The sequence below is a fragment of the Lepidothrix coronata genome, unplaced genomic scaffold (assembly GCF_001604755.1).
Source record: "Lepidothrix coronata isolate B3197 unplaced genomic scaffold, Lepidothrix_coronata-1.0 Scaffold2, whole genome shotgun sequence".
NCBI classification, from domain to species: domain Eukaryota; kingdom Metazoa; phylum Chordata; class Aves; order Passeriformes; family Pipridae; genus Lepidothrix; species Lepidothrix coronata.
The window spans coordinates 1,027,429-1,044,688 of NW_016690182.1; the positions used below are offsets into that span (position 1 = coordinate 1,027,429).

The 17,260-nt window shown below is 43.9% G+C and overlaps 1 protein-coding gene across 5 annotated transcripts in view; it reads right to left on the bottom strand.

The window, feature by feature from the left end:
• Window positions 1-1,834: 1,834 nt before the first annotated feature.
• PAK3 (p21 (RAC1) activated kinase 3) overlaps window positions 1,835-17,260 on the bottom strand; it is a 59,965-nt gene continuing 44,539 nt past the window's right edge. For all 5 annotated transcript variants that reach the window (XM_017815724.1, XM_017815744.1, XM_017815762.1 and 2 more), the window contains 10 exons: window positions 16,083-16,214; window positions 15,331-15,493; window positions 11,072-11,135; window positions 7,359-7,407; window positions 5,555-5,667; window positions 4,903-5,020; window positions 4,452-4,551; window positions 3,827-4,023; window positions 2,367-2,504; window positions 1,835-2,100 (listed from right to left, as the gene is read on the bottom strand). In XM_017815724.1, coding sequence (XP_017671213.1) covers window positions 2,011-2,100; window positions 2,367-2,504; window positions 3,827-4,023; window positions 4,452-4,551; window positions 4,903-5,020; window positions 5,555-5,667; window positions 7,359-7,407; window positions 11,072-11,135; window positions 15,331-15,493; window positions 16,083-16,214 — 1,164 coding nt within the window. In that variant the 3' untranslated portion in view covers window positions 1,835-2,010. The remainder of the gene's footprint in view (window positions 2,101-2,366; window positions 2,505-3,826; window positions 4,024-4,451; window positions 4,552-4,902; window positions 5,021-5,554; window positions 5,668-7,358; window positions 7,408-11,071; window positions 11,136-15,330; window positions 15,494-16,082; window positions 16,215-17,260) is intronic.

Here is a 17,260-nt window from a genome sequence, read left to right on the forward strand (position 1 = left end):
ATTGTACCTGTTGTGCTCCCCAGGAAACCAGGAAAAGTTAATTCCTACTTAGCAGTGGTAACTCAGGGAGCACTGTCTCCGTCTGCTGCCTCAGCCAAAGACACTGGGACGGACAGTGTGAGCGAGGATGGGTCAGTCTGCAGCAGTAAGGACACTTGCCACACAAAGGCTGCAACGAAACAGGAAGCCAAAGTCAAACAAGCTCATGGCCTGATTCAAGACCAGCCCAAGCACCCTTCGTTCCTGCTGGCCAGACATGAAGGCAGTGAGTACCTTAAAGGCTACTGAGCCCTTTGCAGGACCAGGCTGGAACATGAAGATCTATAGCAGAAAGCTGTGTTACTGTGGGGTTTTTTTTGCTCACTGGGTGCGTGTTGCTTCAGTTGCTGTTTTAAAGGTCTTGCATGAGTTGTACTCCTAAAACACAGCAACAAATACGCCGTGCAAATGCTTTTGCTGAGTGAAGCCACATTGCGTCTTTCTTTCAGAAATGAATAAATAAAACACAAATTGCATACTGAAACTGTTCTGCTCCCTTCCAAATCCGCTGACTAGTCAAGCACAATCCTCAGGCACATCCCCAGCTCCCTCCTCCCGGCAACTCAGAGCTGCACTGCGCAGTGCCTGCTGCAGGCCGGACAGCAGAGAGCGGACTGGCTTGGTGCCTCTGGATATTTCTGTAATCCACTCTGCACTTCACACGTTTGCTCTGGCTCAGTGCACAACTCCAGGTTCTAAGGCGCCTTCTTCCGGAGCTGGCGGCTGCACTGGCTCCTGCAGATCTGAACTGCGCAGGTTGTTCCTCGGGGCAGTCTTGGTTCCCACAGCAGAATTCCTGTGCCTAAAGGATGCTCACCTGTGTGGGAGCCTGCGGAGCAGCCCGGCTCCCTCCCCCTCTGCTGAGAGTGCTGCAGACACTCCCAACCTTTCCCAGGAGCTACAAGACAACCAGGAGAAGAGACCGCTCCGCTCTGTTTTGCCCTTCTCTACTCCTGCAGAGACTCAAGATGGCAAATCCCACCAGGCTGCACATTTCACAGCATGGCCACGATTCACCTCGGGAGCAGCCCATACCCAGTTTGGCTCTGAGATGGGGTGATTAGTCCAGTCCCAGGAAGAGGCAAGCACCCAGGGCCAGGCTGCTGCCACTTGCCGCTACAATGCCTTCTTCCAGCCTGGCTCTGTGGATGCTGAGGCTGCCCTGTGCTCTGCCAGGGCTCTGCTGGAGCTCAGCACTGGGCAAGGCTGGGCCTGCTCTCACCTCACACTGCTGTGGCAGCTTTGCATCAGATGAGCCCTTTCTGAGCAACCAACTGATCTTTCTGCTTTTTCAGTTGAGTAAGACTCTCATCCAGGCAAAGAGATTGCAGTTAGTGATACAAATCCAACTGGCAAGAACCAAAACACTACACAGTCCCAGCTGAACACCTGTATCTCCACAGGATGTTTTGTCTGCCCCACTCTTCATTCCTTTTTGGTTGGAAATGCAATTGCACTTTCTTCCTCATATAGAAGTACCACGACTGGGCAAAAACTGGTGAGTGGGCCATATTCAAAAGGCAGTGCAGTCTGGAGTTGATGAATGAAGAATTGCCCTTCTCAATTCCAAACCATACCAAAAACCCCATAAACAGGACTTTACATCGTTAAGAAAGAACTGACAATTTAAAAGTGAATGTACAGCTTATTCACAGGGTGAGAAGGAAGGGAATCTTCCAACTGAATTTGCTTTACCTTGGAAATGATTGAGGCAGCAAAGCATTTTCTGTCATTACCTCTCTGTCCTTAGCCCCATTTCATCTTAAAAATAAATTAAGGAGCCAGAAAGCAGGAAGAAGACAAATGATAATTTTTTACTCCTTGAGGAACTGGGGTGGTCCTACCACCATGACTGTGACCGTTGGTTTGTTCATCCATCCATCTGTCCCGCAGCACGAGAGTTGAGGTTTTACAGAGTCTGTGTTCTCAGTCCTGCTCTGAGCTGGCAGGGCAGAAAGCCGACCTGAAGTGCTAGCGGCTGCTGTTCTTAATCGCTTCCTTTGCTGCAATGATCAGAGGAGTGAGGCTGGAGAGGGGCTTGGCTAATTTTAAAAATGGATGCTGCCCAAAGGAAAAAAAAGAAAAAAAAAAAAAGAAAGGAACCATTAGTTTCCAAACTCAGTTCCTCACAGGCTCAAGGAGGATTCCTCTGGTTACCAGAAATACACAGAAATAGGACTGAGGGGAGTCAGACTAGACGACCGTTAAAGGTTCCTTCCAACCCAAACCTTTCTAGGCATCGGGGGCACTGGATGCCTTTGAGTTTATCTGATGAGAAAATCGATACCTCAGGCAGCTGTTTCACCTGCAGTCACTTCCCATCTTACCTGCAGAAGCTCCTTGGCAGACCCTCGCCTGTCCACATCCATCTCCAGGCAGCAGTTGAGAAAGTCTCGAAACACAGCAGAGAGTCGCTCAGGGTTCTGCAGCTCCGGTGTCCCGTTTGTGGCTATCAGATACAGCGCCTGGAATAAAAACAGGGCACTGTTTCATTCATACCCAGAACTGCTCACAGACACAAATTTTTAAGCTGCAGTCTCCAGCCCTGGCAGAGGCTGGAGATGATTTTTCTATACCAATGAAAAGAAAAATCCTGATGCAGTCACAGCTATTCCAACACCAAAATGATCTTGCCTTGACAGCTGATTTCATTGGCTGACCTAGTTAGTAGGAACTACATCAGCAAACATATATTTTGCTTCTCCAAGTATTGACACCAGCTTTACAAACTGTTTTTAAAGAGTCAGTGTGGTCTAAATGTATTATTTCAAAAGATTATTACATCAAATGCATCTCTGCAGTGCTCACTGCTCTCTAAAGTACAGCTTCCATAAAACAAAAGTCATCAAGTTTTCTGCTCTGTTCTTGATAAAAAATGGTTACTGGATGAAAAAAAAAACCAAACCCATCATCTCACTGTTGGATAAAGAAGCAGAAACATTTGGAGCCTCACATTCAACACAGAAACATTAAGTTGCATGCACAAATATATTATGATGAAAAGGCATAATTGGGTAGACAGGAGCCACCTGCAACTATGTCTTTCAGCAGTCTCTACATTCCAGATCAGCTCCACTTATGTGGTAGAAGAAAAACTTTTAATGGTCTCATCAGAAAAAGGAGTAATTCCATCCCTATGGTAACCCTCTGCTAATTCTGATACTCAAATAAATGCATTAATGATGTTCCCATCTCAGAAACTGCCAGGCAAGAAACAGGAGGTTTGGGTAGTTGGATTATTGAAAGCTCAAGCTTGATGACATGGAGAAAGTGGTTGGGCTATGAAAGAAATATGTTCATTACGTATTTCAAGAAATCCAACAGCTACTGTGTGCCATCAGCTAAAAATCTTTGCTGTAAAAACCAGTCTTGCTTATAAGCTCTCCTGTTTGGAGGCAGCTGAGGCTGCCTCCAAAGAGTTCTGTGCCTGCAGGTACAGCTGCAATGCTTTTCATAACAGTTTTTCAATTGGAGAAACTTGCCACTGCAAAATTCTTGTCATTCAGAGATACAGCTCAAAGAAAGCTCAAAAAGTGCATGACAAATTTCAAGCACCGCTGAAGGCCAAAATGGCAAGTTTCTGCACTGGCACATGTCACTTCTCTTCTAAGGTTCTCCCAGTGATGCAATCAAAGCTGCAGCAGATGCTGATGTGCTCCAGGAACATTTTTAGAAGTGGGCCTTCACAGAACTAATTCAAGCTGATGTGAATGGGATTTTATCTCATGGAAGACAAAATATGGCACAGATTAGAAAGGCAGTGCTATCTGATAGTATTTCACCTTACCCTGAGAGGATTTTCATTAAGGTAGGGAGGTTCTCCTTCCACCATTTCTATTGCCATGATCCCAAGTGACCAGATGTCCACCTTGGGGCCGTATGCTTTTCTTGTTACAACTTCTGGTGCCATCCAGTAAGGAGTCCCCACCATTGTGCTCCGTTTACTCTGCTCTGGGGTGATCTGAGCACAGAAGCCAAAATCAGCTGAGGAGAAAAACAAATACTGTTGAAGCCAGTTTGAATTATGAAAGCAAGCAAAAGAACTCTCCATTTTAAGTCTGAGAATGCAGTGCTGAATCAAGCTGGAAAAGTGGCATTTCCTCAGGGCTGTAGTCAGGGAAATACAGAATTGGCCAGTTAAAGAAACCCTCAAATTTCATACAGTGGCTTTTATTCGTTCACTTGAAGCCTTAGATTGTAACTCCCTCTGCTCTGGAAGGGACACACACAAAGCAAAGCCACTCCTGACACCTTGTTCCTCTCTAGACCTTTCTGCACACTGCAGCTGTGCCCTTAGCTTGCAGCAGGGCTCCGTGCATGCCCAAACCCACCATTTTTGGGGTATTGTCAGTCACTCAAAAGCAGCCCCACACCACATCCCAGGAACACTGCACTTGACCAAGAACACCTACTCAATTTGACAGATCCATCCATCCCAAGAAGAATATTGTCACTTTTGATGTCTCTGTGAATCACTTGGTTGGAATGAAGGAAATCCAGGGCTTGCAGGCACTGGTGGAGAAAAAAAGAAACATGAGGGTAAAAAGTCACGATGTGATTTCATCACACAAAAAAAGGACATGGCTCTATGAGATTTCCTTTCCAGGGCAATGGTGAGTAATGGCAGAACACGGTGCTGTCAAGAGGAAGAGCTTGCTGCTTCAACACTCTTAGAGTCCTATCTTTCTGAGTGAAGGCAGATCAGCTTTTGGAAGAGACACGTCAATTGTTGCTAAAGACAAACACAGACAGAATGATGCTGCTGCAGTGGACATGCCCTTTCTTCTCTGTATAATAACAGCAACACAGAAACAGAAGCAGCACCCTGTCTGTGCAAACCAAAGCACAAGGGGGACCCCTCACCTCCCGACAGACAGCAGCTATCTGTCCTTCATCCATACACGTCTCGGTGACAACGTCAGTCAAAGAGCCTCCAGCCAAGTACTCCATCACCACCCACAGCTCATCACCCACAAGGTAGCTGAAAGGAGAAAACAGTGGTGTGGAGATGAATGTGCATAGCTAACTTACCTAATAATCATAGCTCTACAGCTGATTTTTGTTTCCAGGTCACTTTTAAGCGAAGACAGAATAAAATGAATAAAGGACATTCCTTCTAGGTTCTACAGTACTTGGAATCTGTGCAGTCTAAATGGGAAAGGCACATCCATGAAAAAGAAGATGTCTTAGGTGACAAGCAAGTGAAAAATGCAGTTTAGTAATGGCGAAGATAAATCTGGAATCAGCACATGCCACCAGCCAGTTCACCATCTAGTGAACTGGCAGGCTGTCGTTTTAGTAAGATATGGCTGGTCCAGGTTTTTGAAAACAAGGCTTCAAACTACATATGCCAGAAAAGATTAATGCATAGCCAACGCAAACTCCTGCCATCCACTGGAGATGTGCAGAGAAATAATAAAGAGCTCCATGTTCTGCCAATGACCAAAGGAGTTTTTTGATCTTTGGTTTGCAGTGTGTAAACAAACATTCATGTGATAATACCAGAACTACTTACCTGTCTAAGTAGTTAACAATATTAGGATTCTTATTTTCCCTCATGACCAGGATTTCATTGATAATTAGTTCCTTTTTGGGCTGCTGTTGGAGATTCATTTGCTTTATGGCCACCTAAAATTACATTGAAAACCATTAACCTGAGTAGTCTGTTGGACAAGATCAGAATGAACAAGGAGTGAGTAATTATATGATTTTTGATTGTATCAGCAACTGCTGCTATTCTTGGTTGCTTAACAAAGCAAACATAGACATACATTATGGATAAAATGCTATCCTAAAAAGATCATTAAGGGTCCACAACAAAAATACAATCCTAGCAATTCCCAACTTCTTGAATTTTGATTTTGCTCTTGTAAGGAACATTTTTTAAAACACTTTACACTTGCAGTTACTGTCACGGTTTAAAAAGAAATAATCCATGCTTTGGTATTTTATGGATATACCCAGGGTTAAAAGGAGGTCTTAGGGCTTTTAGACTCCTTGGAAACCCCAATCTAGGCACAGTTAGCAAGTACAGCACTACAGGTGGATAAGAAACTACCAGTAAGATTCACATCTGAGTCTTTGCTGACAGCCAGAAATGAGAACTCAGGAATCTGAAGCTGGAGCCCCAAAGAGCAGTGGGATTCTCCAAGACACTACCTCGGCTGCTTATTACTACCAGGATGACCATAATGAGCTGTCATTGACACCAGAGCAAAACACCACTCTATTCTTACCAGCTGTAGCATAACTAAAACACAAAATTGTGCCCAAAACATGACCTCTCCTTAATTATACCTTGAAGATCAAACACATAATGGAAGAAATGGTAATCAGTATTACTGTCCAAACCTGGGATTAAGATAAATTGGGCCCAAATGATGGCAGTCACCATCAGCTTGTTGATGCAATAGCTTTAGTAATTAAGACTGAGCCAGCGTGTCCTTCTCTGAAAGATACCACTGCCCTCCTTCTTTCTGGTAGTTAATATGGACAAAGTCTTTCTGAAATTAAGTGATGTAACGAAACTATTTATTCCTCACAGCAAGAGGGGAATCTGTGACCACTGTCATGTGACCTGTCTCATTATGACAGATCTTTCAACATTACAAGTTGTGTTGCTAACCTCTCTGTGGCCACACACAGAGGCATTTTATGCTGTAGATACAGAGCTAAATTGTACATCTGAACCAGCATTCTCTATAAAAGCACAACTTCATGCACACTGGGGAACAGAGACACAGCAATTTCTAAACCAATACATTTACACTGGCAGTAAAACTTATCTACTTTTTATCAGCACAAAAGCTTGCTGGGATTTCTTAACAGATCTCTCTCCATTAAAAAAAAACATTCAGGGATTATGTAACGTGGTACCAGGGTGGGACCAACAATAGTGCAGAGAGCACCAACCTGTTCTGAAGACAAAGTAAAAAGCAAATCTCTTACAACTGGCCTTAAAAACTATGGGTGAAGCATCCAGCCAAGCACAGAGAGCATCAAGGCCCTTACTGATCCCAGGAATTTGCAGGCACATTTTCAGGCATTTCTCAACACCTCAGTTCCAGTGTTGCTGGAAAGTGTTTGGCCATAGTAAGTGTTCAGTTACTGAGGCACAGAACCACATTGCCCTTAAAGAGCTTCCACTGGAAAGCTGAAGACAGCAGATGATGGATTTTGCCAGCTGACACCAGTACATGCTTCAGAGGAACAGCTTTTGCAGGAAAGATGTACTGGCCACCCGAAGCTCCACCCACAGCTCAGACCAGAGGGGAGAGCACTCAACAGCTGCAAAATCTGCTGGGATTTTTGACACTTACCTCTTGTCCTGTGGCGATGTCAATGGCCGTATAAACAGTTCCTGAAGCCCTAGAAGCAAAACAGCAGCAAAGAACTGAGAAAAGGTTTAGTCCCTGGGAGTGAAAGCCAGCCCGGAGAGATCTCTGCTGCCTGGAGTGTTTATAAAATACCTGGGTTCATTGACTCTTCAGTCAACAGCACAGCAGCCCATCAACTCTCAGCCATCCAGGGTATCCAAGAGAAAACTGAGGTCCAACATGAAGGAAAAGGGCTGGTGCAAATCTCCAATGTACACACCAAACCATTTTAATCCAAAACCTAAGGGGGAGGGTGTCTACAAAAACCGGAATGTAATAGATTTAAATCTTTTCCATTTTGCCTTGTTGTATTTAGGGTGCTTTTCTTTCCTTTTTTCCTTTGTGTCTCCGTGCGTGTGTTTTTTCCATGGAATGTAACATACAGTCCAGTTGGGCCTTCTCACACCTCTTATTTGAATCCATCTGGCAAACTCGGGTAATACCACACTCTCATTCTGAGAACCCTGAACACATGACAGCCATCTGAGGAAAGGATCTAAAGACAGCTTTCTCCAGCATGCAAGGAAACAGTTCTCCAGCCATCCTGAGAGGTCAGAGCTAGAGCAGGTTAAGGAATCTATTGTTTCACACACAAATGGAGAGGGACTCAGAACAAAGGATCCTTAGACAGCTTCTCTGTGTGTGAAGAACCATCAGCAGCTGCTTCTGTTAGGTGCACCAGACATGTGAAGGACCCTTCATGGTGTTCATGTTTTGCTTCTGTGGCACACACAGGTGTTGTAGAGCCACCAGTAATAAATGGCATGCCCACCTGCAGCCTAGACAGTGTGGTTTGCCATCTGCCTCTCATTCAAAGATGTTCTTCCCCTGTAAGGACTGGGAAGGCCCCAGTCAGAAGAAACCCCTTTGGGTTTCAAAGCAACTGGGGGCTTGTAAATACTTTTTTTCTAAAGGGCTTTGTTCTAAGCTAAACCACAGCTTTCCCTCCATCATTTAAGAAGCCCATGTCTGCAGGGGCAGTGAGGCAAAGGAGAGCCAGGGTGGAAATTCTCTGTAGCAGGAATGCACATCCAGCAAGTGTCCCACTGACTGGAAGTGCCAAAATCAGTTTGCTCCTTTTCACATGATCCCCTGGCTTGTTCATTTACCTGCAGGCTGAAATATTTCTGAAGCAGTTTAATTCAACAGAGACCCTATGTCTGCATTGAGAACAATGCTCTAATTGGGCACACTATGTATTCTTTTAATATAAAGGCAAATGCATTTTCCTGTGACTAACTGACAAGATTAATCCAATTTGTTTTCATAAAAAGTCAATAACATTAATTCAGAATAGCTAAAATTGTGATGATCCTCCCAAGCAAAGTCCTATTAGGCTTTATTTCAAAACATCTCCTGAACTTAGGATGTGTTTGGGATGCTCCAGGCCACCTATGAGGTGTTTAGATAAAGGTAATTTAAGTAAAGCTGTGAATTAGTTGCAAGGGCTCTGCAATTCTGCATTACGAACTTTTACTTCTAACTAACTAATTTCTGATCTGTAACTTTTAATTAGTTCTGCAATACCTTGGGTTTACTGCAGTAAGGGAAGTGCAGGGCTCACCATTAGATCTTGTCCCTGTGATGCAGTGCAGTACAAAACCAGGCTACTCATGGCTCCACACTAATTTTTCTTGCTGGCAAGAGCTAACAGTGCTTGAGCAAACACAACTTCTTTATCAAGTGCTAGTTAACTAAGTTTCCTCCGGTGTCAGCAATATTTTCAGTCCTCGGCTGGAGACAGATGACAAAACAGGGACTCAGCACTGACCTGTTATGCAGCACATGCCTGCTGACTACTCTTCACTGCAAAGTGGCTGTAAAACCATCACCCTGTTTCTTAACTTACCAGCTGCATGAGGCCTTGAAGTGCTCTGTGCCAGTCAAGTTGCTTTTCCTTAGGTAAGCAGTTCTCTACCTGCAGTTCTCTGAGCAGCCACACTTCTCCCTGCCTTGCAGTGCTCTCGTTAGCAGCTACTAAAAACCTGCTCACTTCCAACACCACTGCTTGCTTTCAGCATAACTCATGGCAGAGGTGGGCAGCTCTGGAACTGGCACCTGCATTAACTGTGCACATCAGCACCTTCTGAGGCAGTGCCTCACAGCCCAGCCCTGCTGCAGACAGACATGCCAACTTCAGCTGTGCAGCACTTTGGGTGCTCCTGAGCATCCTGTTTGATTACTTTCCTGATGATTTTTTCTTCAGGATCTTTCCCTATCACTGTAAATTGACCTGTGGTACTACAGGCACGAATTGGTTATGGCAGCACACTCACTCCTCTCTAAGGAGGGCATGCAGTCTTCAGGCTGGAGGAAAATCAATTTAGATACCCTTTTAGGCCAGCTATTGGCCACTTGTCTTTCCACCAGCTGTCAAGGTACTCCAAGGCTCACTCCTAGGACTATCAAAATAAAAGACCGTGAGGGTGACGCTCACGTTCTCACGGTGACAGCAGTCATCTGCTTCACAGGCATGTTTATTCTGCTCTCACTTCTTCAGCTGACACTTCTGAGAGATGGGAACAGCCCTAAGTGTCCACTGACATTTTACAAATGACAGGAAGAACCAAAGCTTCAAGCAGAAAGCAAGCTGGAATTTGAGAAGGGGTTTTTATACAATGAATGGAGCAGAAACACCTTCCCACAAAGTCCTTACCAAACCAGAGATCCAAGATAAAACTTGCCAGAGAAGGAGCATGAGTGTGTGTCTGCCTTTCTGCAGTATGTATCCATTCCAGGTCAGCAACAGGCTACCCTGAGCTCAAACCTCACAAATAGTTAAGGCAGAAAAATATCTCCTGATGCCAGTAAACAGCTTCTGTCCTACACCGACAGCGGCGTGATCCTGGTGTGACACAGATGGTGCCAGCCCTCCTGGAACTACAACACTGCCAAGGAAACTGTGACGGGGCAGGCAGTCCATATTTAAAATGCAAGTCAGATACCTAATTTTGAGGCAAGCTCTTTTGTTCTTGCCTCCTCACATAGGAAGTATTTCAAATCAATCTGATTTACAGTAAGCAAAGCTGAGTTTCAAAAGGGAATAGCTTGGGTGATTACTTTCAGTAAATGCCTAAAACCTGCAGGATCCATAAAGGACCTGCCATCACGCAGATGATGCATTTTTCTCTCAAGTGCATCAACACTGTGTCTATTACTGAACTTTTGCTTTTTACTACCTCTGCTAGAAAAGAGAGCTTTTCATTTAATCTCCTGTTTCAGTTTCTAAACTATGTGGTTATAGTTTAGAATATTGTTTTAACCAAAGTGTCTGAAAGAAATGTTATTGAGAACTGTTATCTGAGTTGCTCTTTTAGGTAATAAAAGTTTTTTCTCCTTTGCTGAGTGCGGTCGTATTATTTTGAGACACACAAAAATTATTTCTCCTAAGAAAACAAGCAAACAAGTGCCACACACTTGACGGACAGGAGATCTTCCAGGTCCTGTTCCTTGCCACAGACAAGATACTGCCAGCATCAAGTTGACTTTGATGATGCCTTCTGACCACAGTTGCAAGTTCTGATCAGTACTGAGAGATAGAAGGATCTAAACCCAGTGTCTGAACATGCTTGGAGCTTGCCTGACTTCATGCTTGATATTACACCAGCAAAACACGTGGCTCGTGGTTCTGCATAAGTAACTGGGATTGGACTTACCCTTGGCCAATTTTTTCGAATCGAGTATACTTCTTCTTAGGATCTCCCACGCTCACAATGCTCCCTGAAAGAAACAAAATGCAAGATGTTGACTTCAAAATGGAGATCCTGCCTTCCAGCAGATCTGAAATGCAGCCCCACTGCTGAGCCCTTTGTAGTCAGTTGGGTAACAACAACAACAATAACAGCAACACCAGAGGCAGCTCCGTAGCACAGATGGCCTCTGCAAAGATTGATTTCCTACAGTCCTCTAAAGGGTCACCTTGACAGGAAACGAAGCACATGGAGAAACATTCAGAGCAGACAGAGATCAGAAAAGAACAGGTACCAATGCAAGAGTCTGTCCTCTACAAACATTAAGGAGAGCTGGAACAACAGTGCCCTTATTTTCTTGGGAATAAACACTCTGATGCAACAAAAGGTTTAATACTTCTGAAGATGAAATACACCTTGGGTTCTGGAATATTTTTTTATGAAAAGGTGCCATTTCCAGAGCAGGAAGAACATTGGAAAAGTGTTTCCAGGAGAGGAGGGGATCTTCTCAACCTATCAAGAGTTTGCCAAAAGAATGCCTTTATCCTTTTAAAGAACAGCATCTCATGTTATCATCAAGAATGATGGCATTTTAGATCTAGGACCTCCATGACTGATTACCAGGCTAAGTTCTGAAGACAATCTTGCTTGTGCTGCTTGAGGAACCACACTGCTTGTCTTCAACCTGACACAGATCAGTCACAACCACTGGACTCCCCCTCTCAACACTGCCCACACACTGGTCTTCACAAACCAGCACAACTGGAGTGGGTAACAAAGGACAGCAATGCCCCTCGAGCGCTGGTGACATGGACAGCTGCCCAAACGAGATGCTGATCCTTTCACAAGTCCAGGTGATGGGATGCAGAAGACAGCCCAGAGTCCTCTGGTCATGTTCTTCTCTACTGAAGAGTTATTCTGTAGTGAAAACCCGCTCTAGATAAGCAGAATGACCTTTTGTTTTATGGTTTGTGTTTCAACGAGATGAAACTATGAAAAGTTAACCAGGTTCTGAAAGCACTACACCCTCAGCTTGGGTTCCAGACGATCCAGTTCCTCTGACCCTTGCAGGCTGGCACAGCAGGGCAGGACCACTTCAGGATACTTGAGACTGTGTTGGAATCCCAGGTCAGTGGGCAGGCTCCCACTGCCATCCACAATGGGCACTGCCTGGCGTTCCTGGAGCGCTGGGAGAGGGGAGCGAGTACTGTGGGGCAAAGGAAACCTCCTCTCCTGCAGCTCCCATTAGCACTCTTGCCAAGGGCTGCAAAATTATTTTAGCAGGGAGTGCACCAGATGGTGTTGATGCCCTGTCTTCTTGCCGTGCTGGCAGGCAGGATTCCTGGCTAGGCATCCGGTCACATGCCCACTTGGATGCTAAAGCCTCTGCTCCAGAAAAATGGCCTTGACAGGGGGAAGACATGTTTGTTACTACTTAGAGTGCATCCTGCATCACCTAGTTTTGTTTTGGAAGCACAGGTAAACAAATAAGTGTATGTTTGTATTTGTCATACAGGGATACTGCCAGATAAGTAAAAAAAAATATGCTGTGGATCACTGGAAGTCTTTCCTTCTGAACTCATCTTAAACTATTTCCATGATGTAAATTCCAAGGTAAATCTTTAGAAGTCATTTGCATTGAGCCATCACCTTAGGCTTCATTGTCTACATTTTAGCTAGGAAATTACTGGACCAGAAAAAACAATATTGTTTCTTTAATTAAGCCTTCAGATTTGTTTGAGTCTATCAGATTTTGGCTCTTTCATGAGACACAAACACAATATCCTAATTATTGCTTTCTTTCCTTCCCGTTCAGACTCCCTACATCTCTGAGTGGGCAAGAAGGCATCAAACAGAGCAAGATTTAATTGCAGCTTTCAGTGGCACCAACTCCACGATGGGTGATGGAGCCAGACTGTCTCACACCCTGTGGCTCACAACCCCACGAGGCTCTGCAGCAGTAAACCAAACGCTGCTGGAATGCTGTGCTCAGCCTGGCTGGACAACAGGAACAACACCGTGCTGTCTGTATGGCTAGGTGCTATTTTCAGCAAGTTAATGGAACTGTGTACCTATTAGAACAGGTATCAGAAGTTCATGCAAGTTCATTAACATTAGAAAAGAATAAAGAAGACTGAAGAAGAAAGATTTTGAAAAATCATTTTTCCAAATTCACCACTGATTTTACAGTTCAGATTTTCAGCGTTTTTCCTCAAGGCTTGAGTAGCTTCTTTCCTAAGTTAGTTGTTTGTGGCCGATTCCCTGTGCTTAGGCCAATGCACATCAAATTTTGCAGCATTAATATCAACAAAGTGACAGGTATGCAGCTCCCGCTCAGACCAGCACTCACTACTGTGGACAAAAGACAGACATATCAGCTATTCTGATGTCTTTAAGCACTTTCCTTTATCAAGTCCTAAATTAAGTGGATAAGAAAGCAGAATTGGGCCAGTCCTGTTTTACAGTTATCAGTAGAACATAGTCATGATTTCATTACAGACAGAATTTTGTTTGATCTTATCTCGGTAATACAGGCTTTCCTCACTAATAAAACTCTGAAAGCTCTAAAAGAACTAAAGGTATTTCAAGAAGAAAAGAATTATGAAAGCAATTTCAGATAAAAGAGGGCATGGGACATCTTCCTAAAAGTAGCATAAAAACAGTTGTGGGGGAAGTAGGCAAGGTGAAGTGGTCATACGAGATAAAACAAAACAGAACGAGCACCACACTGCCTAAATATAATTAGTCCAGGACTCTAACAAAAAAGCATCCTCCCCATTTTCAGATAGCTTCATGAAAGCACAAAAAGATTTTCATTGTCCACATCACAATTTGCCCAAGGCAGACCTTCAGACCTTGCTCACTTGGTATCAAATTGTTAAGAAAGAAAAAGCATGAAAGCATGTAACACTTCAAAGATATAACCCCCAACAACTCAAGGGCTCAGTCCTAACTCAGCCTATACAGAAGCTTGAATAAACGATACACACGCTTATGTTCATAATGCAGGGTACCTGCAGATCTCAGCCTGCCTCAAGCATTTAGCATCAGCTGAAGAAGCACAATTCCTCTCTCTGTAAGCTGACATACCTGCAGGTAACTATCTGCTCTGGAATTTATTTCATTCTGCCTTCAGCTAAAGCTATTGAACTTATCCCTTGGATACTCCCTAATGGCACTGAGATTCATGTCAACCTGGTAAGGGTGCAGAACACTATGCAAGCAGCTGAAATCTCACAGTTAAGGAAGGTCTCAGCCTCTGCAGTCACACCAGCCATCAGTGGCAAGGCAGGTATGACAAAAAGGTGGAGCCTTGACAACCACTCTGAAGAAGCCACAGCCAGACTGCAGCCCCTTATGAGCAGTTGCTCCCTTTGAAGACACAGCATTATTGGCTTTGAGATCAGACACAGGGAGGTGTAAATCAAAATGCTTTTTGTACTAACAGTTAATGATAAACACAGAGTAAACTGGGATCTGTTCTGAACCCAACCGAGAACACAGCACTGGCAGCTATTAATAAAAATATTACAAAGCTATTATACAAATATTTTCTTTAATTTTCGGGCACATTGAAACACCTTTTTCCTCTCTATCCGTGGTGTCAACTGATTTTCTGACAAAAATCAGGACATATCACTGACAAAATTGTAGAATTCTTATAAAAACAAACTATAGAAGTAGGAGCAGTAATAACAGTCATAAGAAGGACAGCAAGAGAATAGCTGGGGCAGGAGAGTCACTTGAGGCTGAAGGAATAAGCTTAATGCTGCAGTTGTCTACTGTTAAAAAAAAAAAAAACCACCAAAAAAACGCTCCATGAATGAAAACCCAAAACCCAACAGATTTCTGCAAAGTATTTTGGCTCTGGTGACTTGTGAGAAGTCAGGAGTCTAAAGAGAATTTAGGAACCCAAATATTCTGTTCAATTGGCCATTAGCACACAGGAGTTCACTAGGTCACTCACTAGGTCCCAGCCTTCTGCTCAACCAGAAACAACCTCTGCTTTTGCCTTTAGAGCAGGAAGCAGCTCAGACAAACCCAATCCAGTCTGAGCTGCCCTCAGAAGCAGGAGGAACTCCCTCCCTCAAAGCTCAACAACAGTTTCTGTAGGGAGCTTTAAGTGACTCTGTGACACTGAACTGAGGAGGAACATTTGGCACAGCTAATGCTGAGATATGCACAAAATACACTGCTCTAGCAGACATAAAATACACAATACATACTCAGTTTCTCTAGGATCTCCTCATCTGTCATCTTGGATTTTTTCCGCTGCCGGTCTGTGTTTCTGTACAGAGTGTTTGTGTTTGAGTTTTCAGGTTGGGGAGTGGTGGCTTCTTTAGCTGGTGCTGGTGCAGCGGCAGGTTCAATGACAGAGCGTGTGTAGATCTGTGAGAAGAAATTATCTTGTGTCAGGAAGATGGCAGAGATCTCCCCAAGATCATATTTCGAATGTAAACCCTTAGGAAGATGGTGTCAGCAACATCCAGGGCTCTAAAACTGTTTGGTTTTGCTGCCCACTTCTCATACTGAATGGGCAAAAAATGAAGGGTTACAAGTTCATGGCCAGTTTCACATTCAATTTTCATGGATTTTCTGAAAAAGTACATGGAGAGGAGCAAGTACCTCAAGGGACAGTGTGTCCTACATATTCTGCCAGGTATACGAACTGTGTCTTTGGACTGCTCTCTCTGCTGACAGGGAGCCTGCACATGCACTGTGGACAAACTGGCTCACTTTTACACCCACAGCATCATGAAAAGAAAGTCACAGCCCCTGCCAGAATTCCAGGAACCTGACACCTAAGCACAAAAGCTGGAAACTGATTTTCCAGGTGTCAGTGGCTGGGATGAAGCACTATGTCATGGCAGGACCCCAGCCCTCAGAGTCTTCAGCCATGAACGACAAGTGCTGTCTGATCAGAAACTTGCAGCTCTGCACTGCACCAAACACAGTGCTAACCAAAGCTGGCACTTACTGATTTTGTATGTTCAGGCCGTGGGGCGATAACAGGTGGAGGTTCATTGTCATCTTCTTCCTCTTCATCATCTTCATCCTCTTCTTCAGACACAGAGGGAGCTAGAGGAGGTTCTGATGCTGTTTTTGTGCTCTGTGGACAGACAGTAGTGTGAGTGACAGTCACCACTCTGCCACTTTGGAGCTTTGATAGTTACATACAACCTTAGTCTTCCAGAGATCAGAATCCAATCTAGACATGCACGTGCTCCTATGGGCCTCAGTTCTAACTTACAGCACAGCACAATTTAAAGGTATTTAAAGTTAGGTGAGTTGAACTCCACCAGTCCCAGCTGCTGGTCAGAAGCACAGTTATATCATGTCATCCCAAATTTTGCTGGTAAAACAAAAAAATTAAAATGTGCCTTGTGAAGTGTTTACCAACTGCTTTCCAGCTGGCTAGAAGAGGCCACTTAAGAGAACTGAAGCAAACTGAAGGCACCATTCTACATATTCACATCTCATTGACACTCTCTTTAAAATGTCACCCCTTTGGTCCAGCAGAAATACCAGTAAGGGAAGCCCACAGCAAACAGGGAGGCCTGAGTTGCTAACTTTGGAAAGCTGACGTGCTGTCTCACTACTGCCTCTGTCTGCTAGAAGAAAACACCACAGCATCTGCCAAGGTGTCCATACAAGGCTTACTGTGCTCTGGTGAACACCACACGTCCTCTGAAAAGTGTGTTTTATTAAAGATAAGGGAAGTGGCATCGACTTAAAATCTGAAGCATGAATATTCAAGGATAATTTTTCATTTCATTATGCACAGTCTGCTGTGTAATCACAAACCTCACATGAAGTTGCTTAACACTTAAAAATAAAAGCCAAATTCCCATTCAGTCACTTGCTATTTAATGCACTAACAATAACCCTAATAAATTTGGTCACTATTAATGTGGATGTCATTCCTACATCTCTGGGAATGCTCTTGCAATTCAGCATTAATTAGAGTGGATGGTTATTTAAAACTTTCTTTCAATGGTTCCAATGAGTTACATATCAATTATAATCTGATTTATATTCAGCTATATATCCAGCTGTACTAAGGAGAAGTCATGAAATTCGATAGAAATGGGATTCTAAGTTGTTAAAACTAAATTAAAATGGGCTCATTAGACAGTACTGCATACTGTTGTGAAT